General features: G+C 42.1%; 1 protein-coding gene across 1 annotated transcript in view; it reads right to left on the bottom strand.

Annotated features, from left to right (window-relative positions):
• The window catches only part of ntrk2a (neurotrophic tyrosine kinase, receptor, type 2a), a 63287-nt gene that overhangs the window by 35751 nt on the left and 5035 nt on the right, over nucleotides 1–22501 (bottom strand). The window contains 8 exon segments of the mRNA XM_084024268.1: nucleotides 12479–12578; nucleotides 12745–12779; nucleotides 13917–13962; nucleotides 13965–14215; nucleotides 14351–14422; nucleotides 14572–14704; nucleotides 14845–14978; nucleotides 21752–21900. Of these exon segments, the coding sequence (XP_083880394.1) occupies nucleotides 12479–12578; nucleotides 12745–12779; nucleotides 13917–13962; nucleotides 13965–14215; nucleotides 14351–14422; nucleotides 14572–14704; nucleotides 14845–14978; nucleotides 21752–21900 (920 nt within the window).

Consider the following 22501-nt stretch of genomic DNA (forward strand, 5'->3'; position numbering starts at 1 on the left):
GGAGATTGTGCGGTGGAAATAAATTCAAACTAGGCAAGTAATGGCTACGACGTCTGTCAGGACGGAAATGTAACAGGAAAAACGGTTCCAGGCAGCTGACACTTTATGATAAACGACAGGTTGAGGCGAGCCAAAAACAACGATGTGCTTCCCCCCCTCCCCCCCCTTAAGCTGCAATAGTCATTTGTGTTTTATGGAACATTTAGGGAGAAAGGTTAAGATTTGCAGAGTACCCAAGAAAAAAGAAAGCCAACACTCACTTCACTACCACAAAGACAAAAAAGGAGATTCATGCAGTGAGCTAACAATCCACCAGAGATTCTTTGGGCTCTAATTTCTGACCTCAACTGTACGATACATTGATTCAGCTGAATACTTGTGGAGGTTCAGTGGATCAACCATCCCAGGAATGTTGCATCAAAGACGTTTATTGGCCTCGCAGAAGGTTTCAACATGATGGTTTATGCATTTAGCAAAGCTAGAACTTCTCAACTGCAGAAATACCTTCATCGGTCCAGATTACAGTTTTAGATTGGAAAAAAAAGCCTCAATTTAACTAGATAATTAAGGATTTGTCACTGAATTATTTAATGAATATATGGTATATGGTACGTCCCTAATTATTTCTGTCTGGGGTTTTTATATGGATAATAGTTATAGGTCCAGCTGGCCTGATGTGGATGTAAACATCCTCAACTTAAACCTGACAGTCAGCAATTTTACCACCTAGTCATCGTTTGTTAAACACAAAACAAATGACTAATACTTTAAATTCATAACAATTTAAATACTGGTGTTTTATATCTATAACAGTGTCAGACACAACATAAAAATCAAAATGTACAGTGTGTGCAGACATTTTTTTATTATTTCACACTTCTCTTTATAGCCCACCTGTTATATTGTTAAACCCGCAGCTGCTATTAAATATTTCAAGAGAAATACCTTCGAGCACTTCACGTGTCATCTTTTGTGATGCTCGCAAAGCGCCAAACCACCCAAAGTTACAATTTCAACCTCAAAAATCCATGTCAACGTCATGTCTGGCTGCCGGTCATCGTGGGAGGAGTGAAAAATGATTTTCATCCTTATGACTCACTTCATAAGCAAAGCCAATAAATGGGCCAAAAGATCTCTCAGCTTGAGGCGTTATGCAATGAACTCGGGCTTTGCGACGTGACGTCTTTTGTCTACTGCTGGCTTTCGTTGGTCCCAGGTGTCGCTTCGTGTCTCTCCGTGTGTGTGTGTGTGTGTGTGTGTGTGTGTGTGTGTGTGTGTGTGTGTGTGTGTGTGTGTGTGTGTGTGTATTTGTAACTCTGTGTGTGTGTGTGTGTGTGTGTGTGTTTCTGAAAGTAGTGATTCACTCCTCTCCCAGACGCAGCTAGTGATAATGATTTAGTTTTTAGAGCAGTGCAGGTTGGCAATGACGCAGGTTGCCATGGCAACAGCATGCAATGGGCAACGGAAGTCGTCCATGTCACGCTACAGGCCTTCTGACAACTACACACACACACACAGACGCACACAGTATGCATTTTCTGTCTGTATTTCTGACTTCTTCTCCAAACACGTGCACACGCACACACACACACACACACACACACACACACACACACACACACACGCACGCACCACAAGCAACTACGGACTATTCGTCCGAGCTACAAGCCATCCTCACACAGGAAATTGTCGATCTGCAGGTGAACATTCCCATTTCAACAACCTTATACTAATTTTAACAAAAATGTGCTCTGCACTTAACACACATCCTTTTTAGCACCTTGGTGTCCAAGAAATAGTCCCCTTTTCACTTTTTCTCCTCTCATCAGACAATGATCAGGTTTTGACAAAACGTTGGGAAATGAAGCATCTCATTATTCTTGGGTGGGAACTGAGAATCACAGCTGCTTCCATCGTCAATTTCTTAAAAAATGCGTAGCCTTTATATGCATTCGACCGGGAACTTTCAGTTGACAGAACATTAATTGGCACCGTGTTCATAATTAAATTATCCTTATCTGTTATGCATTTTTTGTTTACTGAGTTATTTGGTAATAAAGGTCATCTATTTAAGTAAAAATCAATTAACCGTCTCAACTGTGAATATTTGCTGTTGTCCTAAAGATCTTTCAATAAGTAATAACCTGGGACTAATTTCATAAACCAAGTAATGAATTAATACATCAACAAAATAAAGCCACTATTAATTGATAATAATAAAAAAATGTATTGGTTGTTGCGTGAATTTGCACAAACCTCTACTTCATCCAACTGATGTCAGTATGGATTCAACAAAACCCATTAGTGTGATAAAGCACCTGTTTGTTCAGTTGTACTGAGCAACAAAGATTACTCATGCATACATAAATACATACATACATACATACATACATACATACGCAAACACATATTTTTCCCTATTGTTTCGACTGTATTCTAATTTACCATCTGTCTGTTTAATCAGCATTTTCTCAGGCTATAACATTTGCATTTGTGTGCGTGGCGGCTTCAGACTGCGTTCTGCTTGCTTGTGTGTGTTTTTCATCAGTTGTCTAAAGTCAGCTAAGAGACCCGCGGACAGCTCAGCAAAACGGTCTGTGTTGGCACCGGCCCACGGACCGGACCTTGAGAACCACAGTCATAAATCCAACTGGCTGCTTCTTGGGGCTGCTAACACACAGTGTGTGTGCTGTAGTATCAGGATGGCTCTCTTCTTCTCTCTCGCAGACACAAACATACAAAACAAAGGCTTTCAACGTGTTGTTTCGCCGTCTGTCACATTCATTTGTTGTTGCTGTTTTTTCCATCCTTCACACACCGAAATTCACCCTCTTGCTCGCCTCACACACACACACACAATCACATCCCCCTATCTCCCATTTTCGCTCAATGTCTCATTAAAAAAAACCTCATGAAAAGCATCAGCTGTCCCATTAAACAAATTAAGAAATAATGAAAAGGACATAAATCAGGCCATGTACAGTATTTATGTGGGAATGACACATTTATACACAGAGGACCTGCTTTATTTCTATTCCTCACTTTCCCCCCTCTTTCATCTATTTTTTGGGTTCATCCCCCACCCTCCACACACACACACACACACACACACACAGCAGAGCTGCTGAACTTTGCATTAGGCAGTGATGGGAAGGCAGGGCCAAGAAGACTCGAGGCATCTTGGCTCAGTCTGGAGAGGCAAACAATCAATTGATCAATCAATGAACCTCTATCTGTTATAGTGCTGCTTCCAATCGCTCAGTACTGCTGCTCTCTCTCCCCCCTCCCCCTCCCTCTCTTTTAGCTCCTTCCCTGCTGTGCAGAAAATGCTCAACAAATATATAACACAAAAGCCGCCAGACATAGTAAATGATATTGGCATGCATCTCTGCCAACTCTCATACATATTCAGGAAAACTGGGGAGTGTGTGTGTCTGCTTGTGTGTGTGTCGTGAGCGCAGCACTAGGTGTTGATCGATATCTAAAGCCGCATTAACATAGACCCTATCATACAGACATTCACTGTACTGCCAAGAAAAAGCCACGTTGATGCAGCACGTACACACTCTCTGGCAGCGGTGACATTTACGGAGCAACCAGCAGGACCTTGAGCGACAACAACACGGCGTCATACTGTCTGAGGAAAAACATCACACTGACATGGTGCACACGAACACGCAGTATAAATATCCACATACGGAAATAGGTGTGGACTCACATGAGTTGGAAAAAAAAGGTGTCTTGACTTTGACTTCGATACCGGTGACTCCTGACTTCACTTCAGCCTTTTGACTTGAGGTAACGTGATATCCTCATAGTTTCCCATTTGGTCGGTCGAACTCCAAGGCATCAAACATCATTTCCACTCAAATGATTAGAATATGTATTTGAAACTAGTTTAGGAATTGAACCACAAAGTTTGGGACTTGAACCTGACTTAGGACTTCATAGCCAAGACATGAGACCCAAATGTTCTCTGTCTTCACACCCATTAAAGCTCCACGTGATCTGACATATACATTGCAAGGCTCTTCCCATCTCGTATATGTGTAGTAACCGATGGCATCCATATAAACAATGGCAGAACCTGAATAACAAAGATTTTTTTCTTGTTATTTTTTTCCTCTTCTCACAGATGAAATCTTTTTTTTTGGAGGGTTTGTTGGATTGCTGACTTAGGTGATGTTTAGAAAAAAACACTGGCATCGGATATTAGCTGTGCTGCCAAGAGAATACACTTGAGCACCAGTTATACTGATATATTGTTTTATAAAATACTTTCCAATAATTCAATAAGAGCCCTCATTTCGTGGCAAATTACGTGGATGTTTATGTAGCGATTACACGACAGTGGAACCATTCTCTCTAGTTTGATCTATGCTCAGCCATCTGAAAATACCATAAAATTGAAATGATTTCCATTAATAAATTACAGTCGCCGCCAGAAAACCTCGTATCCCAGACTTTGGTATCTATAATATCCTAGATATGTAGATTAATATCTAGTTAGTGCATGTGCTGAGTAAGCTTCGTGACCCTTGATGCTTTCTTTGTTTGACCATTTAAAGTCCATTTATGTCTCTGATATGCTGGGGGGTTGTCAATGGGGGGAATCAAATGAGGTCACACTGAACATTTCAAAGTGCTTCCTTTTTGAAGTGGAGAATAATCAAATTTCAAAAGCCCTCGTATTTCAAAATGGCAACAAATTCTAACTACTCAGCTGCTCTCAGTTGCCCGGTTATAATTCTCATCTAAGCCCTGCACAAGTAGTTCATATACAAAATGTCCTGTTCCCACAGTGCACTCCCGCTTTCAACGATCTAGTTTTTCACTACTCTCTGACCATTTGTAAAGCTGAACAAATAGGAGACAGGAAATGATGATGATACAACCCTCCTGACAAAATACGATGGTGTTCTCTAACTATGACCACCAACACTTTCCCTTTTCAAAATAAACCATTAAATCGTGTTTGATTGTTCTCTCTGTGTGATTTTACTCAAGGGTGCTTCTGCAGCCTCTAATAAAAGATCATTAATGCTAGTGGAGGTCTATTTCAACGTAGTTCCATTTATTCAGAACGCAATTTCTGCAGAAATTTCCAAAACAGCTGCCAAGTTTTCCCAGTTTTATAACCTGAAGACTGACGACAGAGTCAGACAGAGTTTCTTCATATTTTCTGTGCCTGAAACAATTCGATGGTGCCTATAAAATCGAATTTGTAAAATTTGCACAATTGGGACACATTAAAGTATGATGTTAGACAATATGATAGAAGGATTTTTTTGTCACCGCCCCCCAAAGAACAAGAAGAAGGCCATTTCTTTCAGGAGTAAAGACACTTCTGTTTGTGGTGAACACATCTTGAGTAACGATAAATGCACCTAGGTGACTGAAATGATCAAAACCTGAACTCAAATATGTCGAACTCAAAATGAGAACACACCTTGGATTTTCGGAGCATTTCATACATTTGCTGCCCTCAGGTTCCCTTTCACTTAACAGAAAATATTGTTGTCCATCCAACTATCCATCTGTTTATGTTCATTTCCCAGAGGGTCACATGAGGGCTTGTGCCTATTCCAGCATTTCTCCTTACTCCAGTGACTACTATTGCATTAAATAGAATTAAAACCAGTTTATTACAAGGATTATTTTTGTAGTTTTAGCCGTTCTGTTCCATCAGTTACGATAGTGTTGTAGTAAATTAGTAAAATGATGAAATCTGGCAATGCTAAAAGTGGGTCAAATGAGGTAACAAAAAATAATTTGAGATAAACTGTAGTTTCCTTTAAACACACTGGTGGTAAAATTTAATTAAAAATATAAAGACTGTTTTTATAATACTATTCTACTGCATTGGTGCAGTTGATTTGATCTTCCGGCCTTGCGTTTAGATTTTTTATGTGTGCTTTTGTTTTCAGGTACTCTGAATAAAACATCAAATTGAATGTTTTGTTCTGCCTTGTTTTGTTAGCTTGTCAGGTGCATAAAGATTCAGTTCAAGTTACAATGACTTTAGGCTGTTCACCTCAAGTAATGCACCGACACTCAAACAAGTTGTTACAACTGAAATACCAGTGGCATATCTATATCCAATAACTGGGGCTGGATAGTATTCAGCATTTCTGATAAGAGTACCAACATGTTTGGTAATGTCAATCTGTCTGTCAGTCCACCACTTGGTTCAGACCAATATCAAAAGCCATCAGATGACTCATGATTCCAACATGATGACCTCTACCGATTTCAGTGAATGGAGGGTCAATCTGAAATGCAGCCTATGGCTATATATGCAATACTATAGCTTGAACCTGTTTTTGAAGTGCCTGGCTCAAGTGCATTTAGAGCGTGTCCATATACACTTTTGCTAGTTAAATGATGCCTAGTCTGAGCGCAAACGGGTTCAATTTAGTCTCTTAATTAATCAGAGGTGTAACATGAATTAAACCAATCAGAGTGTCATATCTCATGCCCTTTAAGAGCCAGGTCTGCCCACGCCGGCCCTACTGCTATTAAAATGGCCGATTTGTCCAAGTAAGCAGTTTTCTGCAGGGAAATGTTGTTTTTGAAAGGCTTGGAGCGAACAAATATGGATCGAAGCAAAATATTGTGTTTGATTAAAAACATCTTGACTTGGTCCCAGTAAGTGAAACAAGTACTCACACAATCAATGAGGCCATCCGTGAAGTGATCACGGCAAGCTAAGCCACCCTAGTGGCCCATATGTTTGGTTTGGGGACAGACCGAGCCGCTGTGGTGACAGGTAGAAAGTGTTTGCTTTTAAATCTAGCTAGTATGCATTTTTAATCAATCAACTCCTGAGCTTAATGCAATCTGCATCCTAAAGCATGCCAGGATGGTGTTGGCAAACAGCTGACAGATTCCTGGGGCCAGGACAGTGGCCGTAAGCAATGGAATAATTTTTCAACATATTTTGGAGATAATATTCATCTCTGTCCCTTGTTCATTAGGAAGTGTAGGACACAAGACCACTGTCCCAGGACACAATGATTTCAGGAGGAATCTGGCAGCTGTGTTGGCAGCTCTTGCTGAGGAGGCGGTGAAGAAGGGCCCTGTTACAAAGGCCCTTTATACGTCCTGCACCACATACAGGTCTGCGGCTGCAGTCCACCTCCAGGCAAATGTCCTGAACTGCCATCGCATGGACGAGTGTCAAGTGTGAACAGGGTCTGTCTGTTAGGCTGTTAGCAGTTTATGTAGATATGCACTCTACCAGGTTACATTATTGTCGGCCAATTCTAATTGGCAATGGCTGTACCTGAGTGTTCTTCAATAGAGCAAGACAGACCTCTGGCACAGGCTGCGATAGATAACCAGAAAGTCCTGGATATTCTCTTTGAACGAATCAGGCCATGCTCCTACAAAATGACTTCTCCATACAACGAAACTGCATTCTCAATTATGGTTCTAGGGAAGCATATCTTCTCTCAGATTACGGTCGCCGTTTAAAACGTGGTTTATGTGGTAAAGGGAAAAAAAAACAAAAACATGCAACAAAAGTACAGGGTTAGATTCAGTAAAAAACATGGTTTGGCTTAAAATGACAATAAAATTAATAAAATTGGAACTAAACAAAAACGTTGCTTTCTCCTAGCCAGTCCCTTTTTGACTTTAGTGCTCATGAGGACACAATTATAAGCAAACGTCATACACACGGTGCCAATTTCTTTCTCGGCCTCAAAGTTTAGATCTCTTGGTTGTTCTTGTACAGCAGCCAATCAGAACATGAATACAATTTTTTGTAGAGTGCAAAAGCTGATATTATTTATGTGAATTTAGTGTATTTGTTGTTGCCGCATTATAGCATTCCTGGACTGTGCATTGTTAGATTATTTGTAAGACTCTGTTATAGTTGTTGATTTAAAAAAAAAAGGGTGTTGAATGAATTATTTAGTTATAAAAACACATCAAATGGTCATATTTCAAATTCTTTCATCAGTCTGTCGCTGTCGCGGAGCCCCTGTCAAACCGGCGCCACAAGGAAACCCCACAAGACCTTTGTCTGAATAAAAGTAGTGTAAAATTACTAATATTTATTTTATCAAAGCATAAGACTGTGTGTGCCTAGATGCTGATACTACAGAGGTGCAGACACATTATGGTCAGTGCTCTAAAAGTGTTGCAGTTCGATACTCGACTCTAGTCTAAATATAAAATCATGGATAGCTTTTTTTTTCTTTCAGCCTCTTCAGATTTGTGGTTCAACTCATTCAGCTTTTGCTTCCTTTTCAAAAGTTTTGTGGGTGAGCAGCTTTCGGCGAAAAAAACCTCTAGAGTCGGAGGCAGAATATTCTTTTCTGCAGGGAGATGTAGAAGAAAAGGAGGAGGTGGAGGAGGAGGAGGGTGCGCTCAGCGTGCTTGGTTGTGCCTCTGGCCCAGAACGCGGCCCTGCTGACCTTGAGGGTGTCATATTGATCGATCAGCAGTGAGGAGCCGTGTGTGCATGTGAGAGAGGGAGGAACGGAGGCGTGTAACTCCACCAAACAAGGAGAAAACTGAAACCCGCACTAATGATGAATCATTGATAAGTGGACATGGGAGGACTCTCTACTTCCATCCCTCTCTCCTCTGGTTTTTCATTTCCTTTTTGCCTTCCTCTCACTTTTTAACATCTGTTTTCCAGCTCTCAATTCTCCATCTTTTTTTCTCCTTTGTGCTTTCTTTCCATCGCTTTCTCCCTGTTTTTCTCACTCTCTTGTCAAATGTCAATTTTAGCATTCACTCTCTTTTCCTCCCCGTCTGTCGCCTGTTTTTTCCACTTCACATGTACCGTTTTACTTTCACTCACTCCTGTCTCCCCCCTGTCTTGACATTTCCGTCATGTTCCTGCATCAGAACTCAGGTTCGAGTTGACACTTGCCTCCCTACAGGTGTTTTGAGGGCATGAACACATATAGATGTGCGAAAGTACGTCCTTCCCTCTCCGCCTGCACTCTCACGTGGGTTTTGTCTTCCAGGAGTCACTTTTTTAAAGTCATAATTTTGTAGAAGCTGTCCAGCTTCCCACAGGCCTATTTACGCCAACCTGGGATTACTCTTTCTGTTTCTCAGAGTCTAAATCTCTCATCTTTCATTTGAGCCTTTTTGCATTTGAACACCAATACTTCCCTCTCTTACTAAATAAAGCCTAATTCAATAAGACTTCCCGAATAAATAAGCTTTAACTCACTCTTTCGTGCATTTCAGTGTAAAAAACAACTGCTGCCACTTCAACGTCACAACATTAACTTCCTCGTGAGCCAATGTGTGGCGAATGGGTCTCAGCAGGATACAACTCCAAATTTAGTGAGGTATTTTGGGCCAAAAACGCAGGCGGTGTCGCTTCCTCCCCCTGAATGAAAGGTTGTATTGATCGGATGGTTTTAGCCTATTTGTGAGTAAGTTGGACTTTAAGCGAAACTGAAGTCCCACTCACTCTAAAGTGAGAGGAAGTTCTGTCTCTCAGGTTTAAACCCAAATACTATAATACCTTTTAACTTTTAAGTAGCTAATCAATTGTGGGGTTTGTGGGCTTGTAGGCTTTCCAGAAATAATGCCATGGTTACTCCAGATAACACACACAGCTCACTGCTTGCAGTGATTTTTTTTATTTATTTTTTTAACTTGAAAGTACCCACTAAGAAAAGGTCACAGCGGGATCTGAGGCTTGTCCAGAGTAACTGGGACATTTGGCCATTTCTGGGAATATACATCATCTACTGACTACATGACTTTGCAAGGGGATAATATGTCAACGTTGTGTTTAGAGATTGTTGTGACGGTTCAATAATTCCGGTTTATTCATAAAATCTAAGGTCACCCATAACTTTAATTAACCATTGTGAAGCTGATGCAACCAGTGTGTGTTGCTCTGGCTGTCACCATCTTGGCAGTGACAACACAACCTAACTCGAGGTCGATGAGTGAAATAAAAAAAATTAAAAATTCACCCCTACAGCTGTCGTGTATTGTCTAAGGAGACCAAAAGTTTTGTTTTATAACCAGGCTGTAAACATGTTTATCTCTTCTGTATTGTTGGGCATTTTAACATGGGGGTCTTTGGGGATTGACTCACTTATGGAGGCAGCCTCAAGTGGCCATTCAAGAAACTGCAGTTTTTGTTTCTGTGTTGGCTTTATATTTTAGCACCAGGGGTTGCCTGAGAGGGGGTGGGGTGTTGACTCCAAGTACAGTACAGTTTTTGGCCACCCTACCCACTTTTGCTCTTGGGTTTAACAAAGTTTCCAGTATTTCAGCCATGCTCAAATCTCCCCTCACTCTCAACACGTTCACAACCCACGCGGTTAATCATATATGTGCCAACACGAGAACACACAACTACATACAGCATATACAATATCCATCCTGTGAGTGTCAAGAAGCGGCGAGCTACCTGTACCAAATGTTGCCCATGTGTTATTGATGGGAGAGGAGCATAATAATGCGGTCAACATAAATAATGTAAACCAGCCACAGCTTTTTACTCGACTGCCAGAAAGAGACGGACAGCGATTTCATCCCGAGTCAGTGAAGCGAGTTGTGCCTTTCTCGTCTGCACCTGTTTAATACGGCCTGAAACGCTCTCTTCACGCTGCCTGATCACGAGCTCATCGCCGTCGTCAGCACTAACCATGTTCACGTGAGGGGGGGGAGGATGCAAAGTGCTGTTGGTTTATATATATATGGCAGGGTATAGAAAACACACGGACGTTGCAAACCGTGTGGGCACAACTGTTGCTGTGGATTAGTCACAGCTCTCCAACTCTCCGTCTGACTCTGCTGTTCATACTGACACCACTGTCCGTCTGTCTCTCTCTCTCTCTATACGCTCAATGTCAACATGCTGCAGGGCGCATACATCTGGATATGAGGACAGCAGCGCATTGGGGGAGAGGAAGTAGACAGTGGAAAGAGAGAAGGATGAAGACTCGAGGGGAGCAATCAGAAGGGCAAAACCGTAATGTGACCCAACGTCCCACACACAATTGGAAGCGCGCGCACACACACACACACACACACACACACATGCAAAAATGCTTAGATGTACAAAAAACACACACATGCACACAAACACTGATATATAGGGGGCTGCTAAGAGGCATTAGAGAGATCGTTTCCTTCGGAGCAACCTCATTCACCTCCTGGAGAAAGACGAAACCACGCGCAAGACCATAAATACAAACGTACACACACACACATACACACACACACACACACACACACACACACACACACACAATGTACTATATATGCTAGCTGTTTCATCTAACTTGCACCCTTCCTCTCTGGGGGACCATACATCAATCAACGCCATACTGCACTTCAACAGTGCAACACTAACGCATTTACTACGCACGCCTCTACATTTGCATCCACTTCTTGGTTTAGTAATTCAAATGTGGTCTTTCACTGCATATACAGTTATTTATTCCTAAAACAACTGTATCTTTAAATGCAAACTGACTTCCCCAGAATGTTGAATTCTTCAGTGGCTTATCGTGAATGCATTAAGCTTTTTCAACCCAACTGAACTAAAAGTCAACAGAACTGAAGGCACAGAAAATGGTTCCCACACCAAGCTTATGTATTTTGGGATTTTCCCAAAGCTAGATCCACTCAACTTGAATAATTTTTACACACACACAAAAAAAAAACATGCGCTAGTGGAAATAAAGGATGAGCGTTTGTATGCGTAAAGTTATTTCGCTGCACATTGAACATTTCTACTTCGGAAAAAACTGAATTGCCATTGTTATGTATGTAGACGAGGAAGGAGTGATGGAGGTGTTGTTCAGCGGTTAGTTCACAAAGAATGAGAAAATATCAGCCAAGCATCAACATGACAATCAGCAAAACAAAGACAACTCAGTTCTCGTGAGTCGCTACGATGAGTGAAAATTGATTAGTTCAGATTGTAGCCATTGCAGAAGTCACAACTGGTTCTGAAAATGCTTCTTGTGAAAATTGTGAAAAACAAACCAATGCAATGTGTGTGTTGGTGTAGGGCTTCAACAATGGCTACCACAGTAGTTTGACATCAACATGACAAAGAGAGTTTAGTCGACATGGCGAACCTCCTTCAAACAGCAGCTGTTTCCACTTGAACTGGATGGATTCATGGACACATGATCTCTCCTGAATTTTAAAGGTTTTTTTCCCCGTCATATCTCCAACACCATACGTGAAGCTACCCCATCTTGGATTTTCATCAGGACTGCTGAACATTAGTTTCAGTTGATCTCCTGCTGACTTCCGTGAACGCAAAGTCAATTTGGAAGTAATGAAGTAATCTATGAAATGTTATAGATGTATCCATGAAGCCATCCAGGTTACACTTCAATAGCAATTGCAAATCGCCATCAATCTTTTTTTTTTTTGCATTATTTCTGTTTTTTTTTTTTTTATTTATTCATTTTTATCTGTCCCCTTAAGTCCTAAATCACTAATGCAAAGAAATAGTCCAGGGTCTTACCTTTGATGCCAAACTTGGAGTTTCCTCCAAACTTGAGAATAACCAACATTAGGAGGAAACCGGTGAATGCAACAGCAGCAATGCCCACCACCACGTATACCTGCACAGTGAGAAAACAGAGTTGTAGATCTCCTATACTGAAGAGGCACGCACAACACGCTACACACCAGAAGGAGGAAAATGTGCTTTTTAAAGTAGTACACTACTTCATTCAATTACTTCTAACATGAAAGATCAGCTCAGGACAACAATGATGTGTGACTTACAGCAACTCTGTCTTCATGAGGGTCTAATGGGGGGTCTGTTGATGCAGAGAGAGTTAGTTATTTGTGGCTGAGTGAAGGACAATGTCAGAGCAACATCAACTCTTCTGAGCATATATGAGTCATTGGTCATCTGCTTGTGTTAACATTGAACAGCTTGATCAGTGGGTGAATCTGTTTTTTGCACTTTGTTAATGACGGTTCACAGCTGCCCATAACTGGCCTGTCAAGTTTTTCATTTCTCCACGTGTGTGCACAAAATACAAGAGCAAAAAGTTGAACAGTGTTCATCTGCTCTAAAGTTAACTAGTTTACTTTTTACGTGAACCTAGGCATAGCAATGGTTACTTAGGGGGCGGGGCTTAGTCATGTTTGTGTTTGGGAGTGACAGTACCTGTGGTTGCATCTGCAGGAGAGAGCAGGCATTGGGACAAAAAAAGCAATTGCCAAAAGAGACAATGGAGACAAATTAGGCCCCGAACACATCAACATACTTAAATTGTAAATTATTTGACATGCACTTCGCAAATCAGTCAAGCTCGGTTCAAAAATGCCTTCATTACACAAACACAATACACACAGCAACAAATAACATAAGAAAGAAGGTTATAGTGACAATCGAGGCTACAGTGTGGGGCATGACAACAACAACCCTAATTCCTAGCAAAAGGAAAACATTTCAATTTAAAAACTGACACTATGAACACACTATGAATCTTTACCATTTGATTAAACACGTTCACATTACTACATTTAATGGATATTTATTCCTCTCACCATAATAGACGGGCTCCTTGTCGAGTTCTGCACATAGAGTACAAAAACAGACGGATTACATTTGATTAATCACTTTAATCAGTTATTAAATAGTTATTCCTTGGACAGTATCAGTCTGGATTAAAGCTATATTTTGTTAGTGATTTGCCTGATATACCCAAGGGACTAGAAAGGATTACGGTGCTTTATTTTAATGTTCACATACTGTAAATGTACTTACATCACAACTTTAACGTCAAAAGTAAAAAAAAAAATTACATTTCGACAAAGTGGGGTTGTTTTATTGATTGGATTGATAGAATAATTAATGAACAATTAATGTAAGGCCTAAAAAAAGTAAGCAAATGGTGAACTATTTTCACCACAATATCCAGAAGACCAAAATGAAATTTTTTCACATTGCACAGTACGTTTTGAAGAATGTAATAGCTTGATTTTCAAAATAAAGCTGTGCAGTGTTGCTTCTCACCATCCCAGGGCTTGTGCATGAAGTGAGCCTCCACCTCCTTCTGGTCTGACCCGTATTTGTTTTCAGCCACAAGCTTGTAGCGCCCATTGTTGAGGTGCGTTGGGTTGTCCAGCTGCAGGCAGCCATGGAACTCTCTCTCTGTGATGTCATGGATCAGGGTTATGAAGATGACCCCCTCCGTCACCGCGTTGCCATTCAGAAACCACTGGAGGTGCGGCTCAGGGTTTCCTGGAGGGTTAAGTCAATGCAAGAGACATTGACATTCTTTTATTATGAGTCATTTTCTTATTTGTGTTTCATGTCTAATCCCAGAAATGAACAGCAAAGTACCACTAAAGGACATTATGTGGATGGTAGTCTTACCTGACACGCTGAAAGGGATGCACCATTTATGGTCAGAGATTGCATCACTCAGTTTAGTGATTTTGGGAGGAACTGAGGGTAATTTAAGAGCAATGTGAGATACAAACAATAAAGACATGAGAGCAATTCAGAGGTAAAAGTAATGACAAATGCAAAAAATGTCTTTGACAAAATAATCTACACTGGATTAGGGCCGGCCGCTTGCCATCGGGCAAACTCACAAAGTATATCCAGCAGCAGCGAGGACTCTTTCTCTCCAACAATGTTCTCAGCTGTGCAGCTGATCTTGCTGTTGTGGTCGAGCGATGACAAGTTGGACAGTCGTAGCACCGAAATCTGGCCCGATGTCTCGATCTGAGGGAGTAAACGCATCCGTATATCAGCATGAAGATTTGGCTGTTTTCTACAAGAGAGAACTCATCACATCGTAAGCAAATAATGTGATATGACATGCGTTATCCAATCTGATTGTGTTTCTGTGGGGGTAACCTGACCTCATAGTAGGAGACCAACGCCATTTTCCATATCAGCTCCGGTGAGGGTACCCCACCGGTCGTACAGGACAGGTCCACGTGGTTCCCCTCCATTAGTGTCACTTTGGATGGGCTCAACGTTGCCATGGGAACCTCTACACACAACCAGGGGGTGGTGGGGAGGAAAAGAAACGGAGGAAGAAAGAGGAGGGGAGAGAACTTAGGATTCATGGCCAACTCTTGTCTTTCCTGTTGAAACACAAGGCACGTAACAACCTCGACAAAGAGAGTGGAAGAGCAGGCAAACACACACCCACTACGACGGAGTGAAAAGAACGACGCACAAAGAAAAAGGCCTCGGATTCAATCTCCTCCTTTCCCGCTCACTCTTGCTTTCATTTAAGCACACTCGCCCCAATCAAACAGTCAGACAAAGAGACAGAGTTCAAACACGCCGATGGTTACACTGATTACTAGTGCATGTCTTCAGCAGCCCAAGTAGTAAATTGATTGGACACAGTCTGAAGCCTCGGCCAAACGCAAAGACACTGGTGCTGACCAAGAGGTGACCCGAGTATGACCAATCAGACTCAATCAGTGTTGCCACCCTCATCCCCGGTCCAATAACATCGCTTATGAAGAAAGAAGACGGAGACCAGACCAAGGGAGGACAAGAGAAAACGAGCAAGGAGAAGAGACGAGAACAAAGAGAAGAAATAGAAAAGGCAAGGAGATGAGAGTATAAAAACCAAACGAAGAGAAGAAAATAGGAAACGACATGAGAACCAAGTGGAGTGAAGAAGAGGAGAGAACAAAAGGGGAGCGGGGTAGAAGTGAAGAGAAACGGGGGAGAGGAGAAGAAAAGAGGATACATGATGAGAACAGAAAGAGGGAGGGAGGAAGAAGAGGAGAAAGAGGGGAATAAGAGATGAGAGAGAAGAAAAGGGAAAGAAGTGGAGACGAGACGAGAACCAAGAGAGGACGAGAACAGAAAAGGAGAACTAAAATGAAGAGAAGGAATGGGTGTAGACAGTGTCGACTACTGCAGATAAAACTGGACAGATTCCTTATCGAACCCCCACCCTCTCTGTCCGTCGGCAGAATGCTTATCACCAGGGCAACCCACTTATCACTACGGCAACCCACTCAATCACTGTGAGATGCACTAAAAAACAGTGATTTCAGTGGTGGCAGGCCAGCTGCCATATCAGAACCACATATCTTAACAGGCTTTCAGTAAATCAGCTTTCTACTGACTCTACAGCCATCTGCAGGTCACACACACACACACACACACACACAGCTACACCCCGCTGCACGTAGAAATCAGAATGAAACGTCTGTTTTGACGAGAGTGCAGCTGTCATCAACAAATTATTTCCATGTAAAATGATTTCCGAGCGCAGCTCTGGTACACAAACCACCCATAACATCCTGTGCGATTGTAATCCTTAACCGTCTCGGATGTGTTCCGAATCAACAAGTGGGATTTTTGCCGTAATTAGCATGGCAGACCAGCCTGCGTCTGCGACAACGCAACGAGTCATTACGTGGAAAGATTTCTGTATTATGTGCTTCAGCATTTGGCCCGGGCCGCAGCCCACCTGCAGCCAGTTATATGGGAGGCATATGGGAAGCACTGGCAGTCAAGTGTCTGCCGAGGGCGAGCCAACTAATGAACAGCATCCATGACAAATGAGAGGAGGCCAAAAAAGTGTTGTCATCAAATGTGTTTCCATTTTTTTTTTTTTTTTAACTAGTTCAACTCGAGAACTGCATACTAGCTTCTAGCTGTCTTCATTTTTTTTTCTGAAGTCATTGAGATGGATTTGTTGACACGCAAGCTCAGGAGGTGTTATGATGGATTTCATCGATGGCACTAAAAAAAAGAAAAGTGGACCTTGAGTTTGGAATTGCTTTGCCAGACTAACATTTCCAAAGTCAGGAGGGAAGTTTCATGCTCAAAATCGAGATTAAATGGAAGAAAAAAGTTTAGATCACGTCCCCAGCCTTTCGAATACTTCATGCAAGACAGAAAAGAATCTTTCTATGTCAAAATAAAACCTTCTCTAAATCAAAGTATGAAGTGTTCTTATGGAAGCTCGTACCAGCTAACCAATAATATCATGACATCCATCCATCGACATGAGAGCGTGAAGCCAATGTCCTCTGAAGCTCTGTGTCACACAGCATTCTTAACCCCGCCCCTTTTTAGAAGTTCAAATCCAAAGGGATGTGATTTAAATCTGTTCACCGCTCAAATTTTTCCTGTCTGTGAAACATTCATAGCACAGAAGCTAAACACGGTTTAACTTACGTTTAACTTTGGGCCAACGTGGATTGTTGATGACATCATAAAGTCTTCTGTGCTCACATTTTTTTTATAAAGGGAAATCCAATATAATGTGGGATTAACACCATTACGTGAATCCTCATGGCCAGTATGGATCTTCCTTTAATTTGTCACGCCTTTTTTTAATTAAAGCAGAGTTTTACAGTAACGACATGGATTTCAGTGTCACTCTAGACTGGTATTGACAAGTCCACGTGGCTCCGTATTTCATGCTAACATGGGGGTGCAACTCCAAAAGGTGTCTCACTGACATTTTCATTAATTCATTCAGTCAACGTTATCCCATCCTGCCTTCTTGTGGTTTTTGTTTTTGTTTTTTTCCCCCACCACTCTATGACACAGTGTGTCCTTGTTTTGGCACCGAGTATATGTCAGTCCCTGGCGCTCCTTGAATTCAGATTACCTCCGTTCCCCAGGGGCGTGCGCTATGAATGGGCTGTGAATTACAAGCACAGCATCGGCGATATGCCCCGGTGATGCAGAGCTGGAAAGATGCTCATGTTTTAAAAGCAAAAACATCCGCTCTTTATTGAAGCCCTCCGCACAAAACGCCCCGGCATACTCCAGCGTCGCCGTTGGAGACGTCATTGTTGTCAGCTCTCATTATGGGCCGTGATAGGCGCGTCCACATCGGTGTTTAGAGAAGTGTTCTCAATCGTTACGCCAGGCTGGCGAGATGTGGTGATTAACGATGAGAGGCAGAAGCGGACGAGAGAGAAATATCTTTTCCGCCTTGCCTCTACCTGTGCGTGACGGCTATCTCGCTAAACCGCTGAGTTTGCCTTTGATAAAGGCCATCAATAATAGAATGTTTCATTTCATTTATATTTAATGTAGACAGAAAAAGAATAAGTGTGTGCTCAATTTGAGTTTTTGTGCAATTATTATTTTGTTCCCATCACGCAGGAAAAATAGGCGACACGCTGACTTCTTAGATGAGCGGTCTGTGTGGCAACGTTAACGCAGCAGCACCACAGTTGTGCTTAGGGTTCAGGAAATATTGTATTTATGGCACATAAAAAAAAACAAGGTTAAGCATCTGGTGAGTTTAAGCTACTAAATAATTGTAAAAGTAAACAAATTAATTAAAAAAGTTAATAAAAAAAGTGAAACTTTTGTCTCCTTGGTGAAGGGCAGCAGCCCCCCATCCATCAGTGCGACCTCCACACCCACCTCCGCTCCACCTTCATAAACAAAGGACACACTGCTTCCTGCATTTGCATCGGACATAAATCGTGCGGCACATAACCGTCTTACATGGACATAATTCCTCATGATGCTGTGCTGGTGCAGCTATGCATCACTCTTGTCACATGAAGGACTGCTGATGAATAAAATACATTTAAAAAAAACTACACCGTATTCCATCTTTACTTGATGCCGCACATGATTAGCATCCTCGTCCGTCAATCTGCTTTCCAACTTGTGTTGACTTTACTTTTACAGCCTTTGTTTCTTGTTGTTAAATTCCTTGTTATCTCACAAGTGAGTGGGCGGTCTCCCGATAGGACGTTCACAAACGTGAGCAGCATCTAGAGCCACAGACAGAAGAGCCATCTGGCCATTTTTGGGGTCAGTCTGTACTGCCATGTATGTTTCAACATATGGAACTTAGAGCACACGACACAAATGGAATGAGCAGAGATGCTGAGGTTTGACAACACAGACAGATACGCAAGTGTATAGTGACACTGTACAGTATACATACGCAGAAGCCAAGGAGACAGAAGTTAGATAAAGAAAGATGAGGGCAGAGGAAATAATACTCAAACAATAATCCATAAAAAAGGGGAGGATGAAATCTGACTGACAGTCATTCAAACCAATCAAATGAAAGAGAAACCGATGAAGGCGGAGGGCAACAGCACAGCGATGTGACCAGCAGAGGTCTGGAAATCAATCTGCCGTCATTTCCACGTCACTTTTGTTTGGGGCCGCTGGTTTCCGTTAATACAACAGGATCATTCAAGACAAAAAAAAGCCAATTTTAGCCACAGAAATGTAAGGGGTAATGAGTATGATGGTAGAAAAAGCCTAAATCTTTAACAAGCACGACCCCAAAAGTAATCTATACAGGAAATTAAACAATATTGGGGAGTTTATAGGTTTGTTTTATTGTTTTAATGATTCTATGAACAAAGAACAGAGTTTTAAAAACCTGCAGCTGTTTGAACCCCAACATTTTTGCTGAGTGACACAGTTCACCGACTAGCTCGGCACTGCAGTAACATCAGAGCAGCAGTTTTTCTGGGGAAGTCTCGTATAGGTCAGCAGTGGGTTTGCCAGCCTTTTTTTTTTTTTGGGGAGCGGAGCTCCAGCAGTAAACGGTCCGCAGTGAGAAAGCACCATATGTGGGTGGCCTGAGAGATCAGCGTCAGCCCGAGGGCATCGTTGGGCACTTCCTCTGCTTTGTGCCTTCCTCGTGTGTCGCTCGGAAAAGCTCAGAAGCACAGACGGTCATACATGCAAGCGAACAGACGGATGGAAACCGAGTAATAAAGAGAAGGAAAGGCAGCGTGGGAGAGGGGGAGGCAAAAGATAGCAAGAAGAAAAACCCCACAAAGAGAGCAAAAGGCCAACAGTTCAGACTCTTGGTGTATGACTGTTAGCCCCCGGGCATCATCTGGCACTCCTGCACCACCAGTTCCTCCTCCTCCTCCTCATATGTCACACTGCCAGGGGGTCCCCTGCCCACCTCTCCAGGGGCCCTGCTGTAACTGTGCTAATGCCAAAAATAACCTCCACTAATGGAAGGGAGGCAGAGGGGACAGATCAATAGGAGTTATCAATGACATTGTTACCTTCCTACACGATAACTTATTGTTTGTGTCCTTCGCGTCCCGACTGCCCCGAGCTATTTTGGACCAGATGGCAAAAAATACTTTCAGATTCACGTTCTGGCTTGTTAGAGAGGAAACCCGATTACATTTCATGTGAGGCCTATAAAGCTTTTTCTGACTGCTGTTATTGTGTGTTTTAATTCAAATCCTTTGTGTTCTCACTTTACAGTAACAAACCGGATCCGCCCGGGCTTTTTGCCCCAAAGGCTGGAAGTATCTGTGTTTCATTTATTTGCTTGGGTTTGGCTCAAGCTCTAAATTATTACAGAAATGTCACTTTGTTTTTCCCAGATTAGTGTTCTGTTTCTGCAAAGAGAGTCCAAAATAGAGAGATTAAAAGGAAGGGGAGACTAAAGCATGAATTAACTGCTGACAGTTATTCATTCAAGCTTGATAAACACCTCAATAAGCCAGTACATAAAAGGGTTGTGGTCCGTGGAAGTCCGTGACAGCGAGCGTGCTGGTTAACTTGACATTACACTTGTATTGTGAATAACTGTTGCACCGGAGATTACAATAGTCTGGTTTGTACACACATTATTCCTCCAGGGGATCCTAAATATCGTTTATTTGCGACTTAAACAAAGTTGTGTCATTTTCTCATCAATTTTTTTTGCCATTGAATCAGTCGAAAATGTATTTTATTGCTCATAAAAATGTAATCATTGTTGCTGTAGTTGAGTATTGCCATAAGTCCAGGAACAATTCCTTCCTAGGCGAAATTGAAATATGACGATTCAGTAAAAAGGGAAATTAAATCGGCTGCGTGACAGCAGGTCACTAGTGCCATAGGACACACTGCAGACGGTCGTTTATAACACTTCATTTTATCGTGATACATGCAGTGAATTTTCTCCACTCAGCAACTCGCTGATGTCATCTGTGTGTTGATTCGCGCAGTAATAGTAATATCTCCTTGCTTCCATGCCGGCCCATGCGGTGACCTCTCTACACCTCCAGGCGAATGTCTGGGACGACTGTAACGAGCCCATAAAATGACATAACCTCTCACACGCCGCACACAAACACCGCTCCGTGGGTAACACACGCTCTCCTCCCGACTGGCAACTAATCTATGCATGGTACCAGCCCCACAGCACATAGATAATGTCAGTCTGTTTAGCACTGGTGGCCTTTTAATGGCACCCTGCAGAAACCAGACTACATGTTTAAGCCCTCTATAAAAGCAGGGCTCTGAGTGTGTGTCCGTGTGCACGCATGCCTCCATTGAGTCATGTGTTCGTGTGTAAGACATTGTAGGTTCTTCCCACCACACATTGTCTAGAGACATTAAAATGTACAGCCCGGTCCAGAGTAAGTGAAATACAGCGTGTGCAGCATCTTTCTTGTAGCCCGCGGAAGTTCACATATATACCAGCTGGTACCGATTACTAGGGGCTGTAGTTAATGCACGGATTTTATTCTTTGCACAGTTATTCTCGTAGGTTTTAGAGTAACCGACAAAAACGCTTAGCACGCTTGTCCTGCAGTAACACGTTTTGTAGCGGTCCTGCACCTAAACACACACACATTTATGCAGACGTGCACACTTCCTTCCTTGCTCTGCCATCTACATTTGGGAAACCATTAGGATAACTGTTTCACTCCAGGTGCTTCTGCACTATGTTACAGCTTGTGAATGTCTTTTCCAGCTCATTAATGTGTGTGTGTGTGTGTGTGTGTGTGTGTGTGTGTGTGTGTGTGTGTGTGTGTGTGTGTGTGTGTGTGTCCTCACCACAGTTGGGTAGTGTCAGGCTGGACAGCAGCTTGCGTCCTCCTCCGTCTTCGATGCACCGCAGCTCCTGAGTGTCTGCCTCCTCTCCTAACAACAGCTTGATCCACATGTTCTCACAGGAACAGTGGAGAGGGTTCCCTGTCAGGATCCTACACACACACACACACACACACTCAGACTGTCAGGAAATGTCGAGAAGAGTATAGTAGAGCGAGAGCGTAACTGAAAGTTTAAAATTACAAAGCAATAGCTTGAATTACTCTGGTGTCAAAGTACCTTAAAGAATTAGTTTGACATTTTGGGAGATTTGCTTGTTTGCTGTATAAATAAGATATAAACAGATTAAAATGTCTGTTAAATATGACGCTACCACCAGCAGCCAGTTAGCTGTAGCTTTGTTATACTCGGTAGGCTTCATACAGACAGATATTAGAGTTGTATCGATCTTCTCATCCAACGCAAGTCAATAAGCGTATAATGTCTATTGCTTTCAGTTGCAGTTATTTCAATGTCAACTTGGAATGAAAATCTATTGAATCGTATTGAACCACTGGTAGAAACGGCCGAAGCTCTCTAGAAATGCAAAGCATCTTTTTTTTTTCAATATTTCCTCCATGCACGGTGTAGATAACTGCTTTATTACAGGTGTCACACATTAACATGTCCTGGTGGTTCATTTCTGCTTGCCCACTTCAGCTAATCTTAATCCCCACCCTGTTGCTATCTCAATAATAATAATAATAATAATAC

The sequence above is a fragment of the Eutrigla gurnardus genome, assembly GCF_963514095.1.
Source record: "Eutrigla gurnardus genome assembly, chromosome: 13".
NCBI classification, from domain to species: domain Eukaryota; kingdom Metazoa; phylum Chordata; class Actinopteri; order Perciformes; family Triglidae; genus Eutrigla; species Eutrigla gurnardus.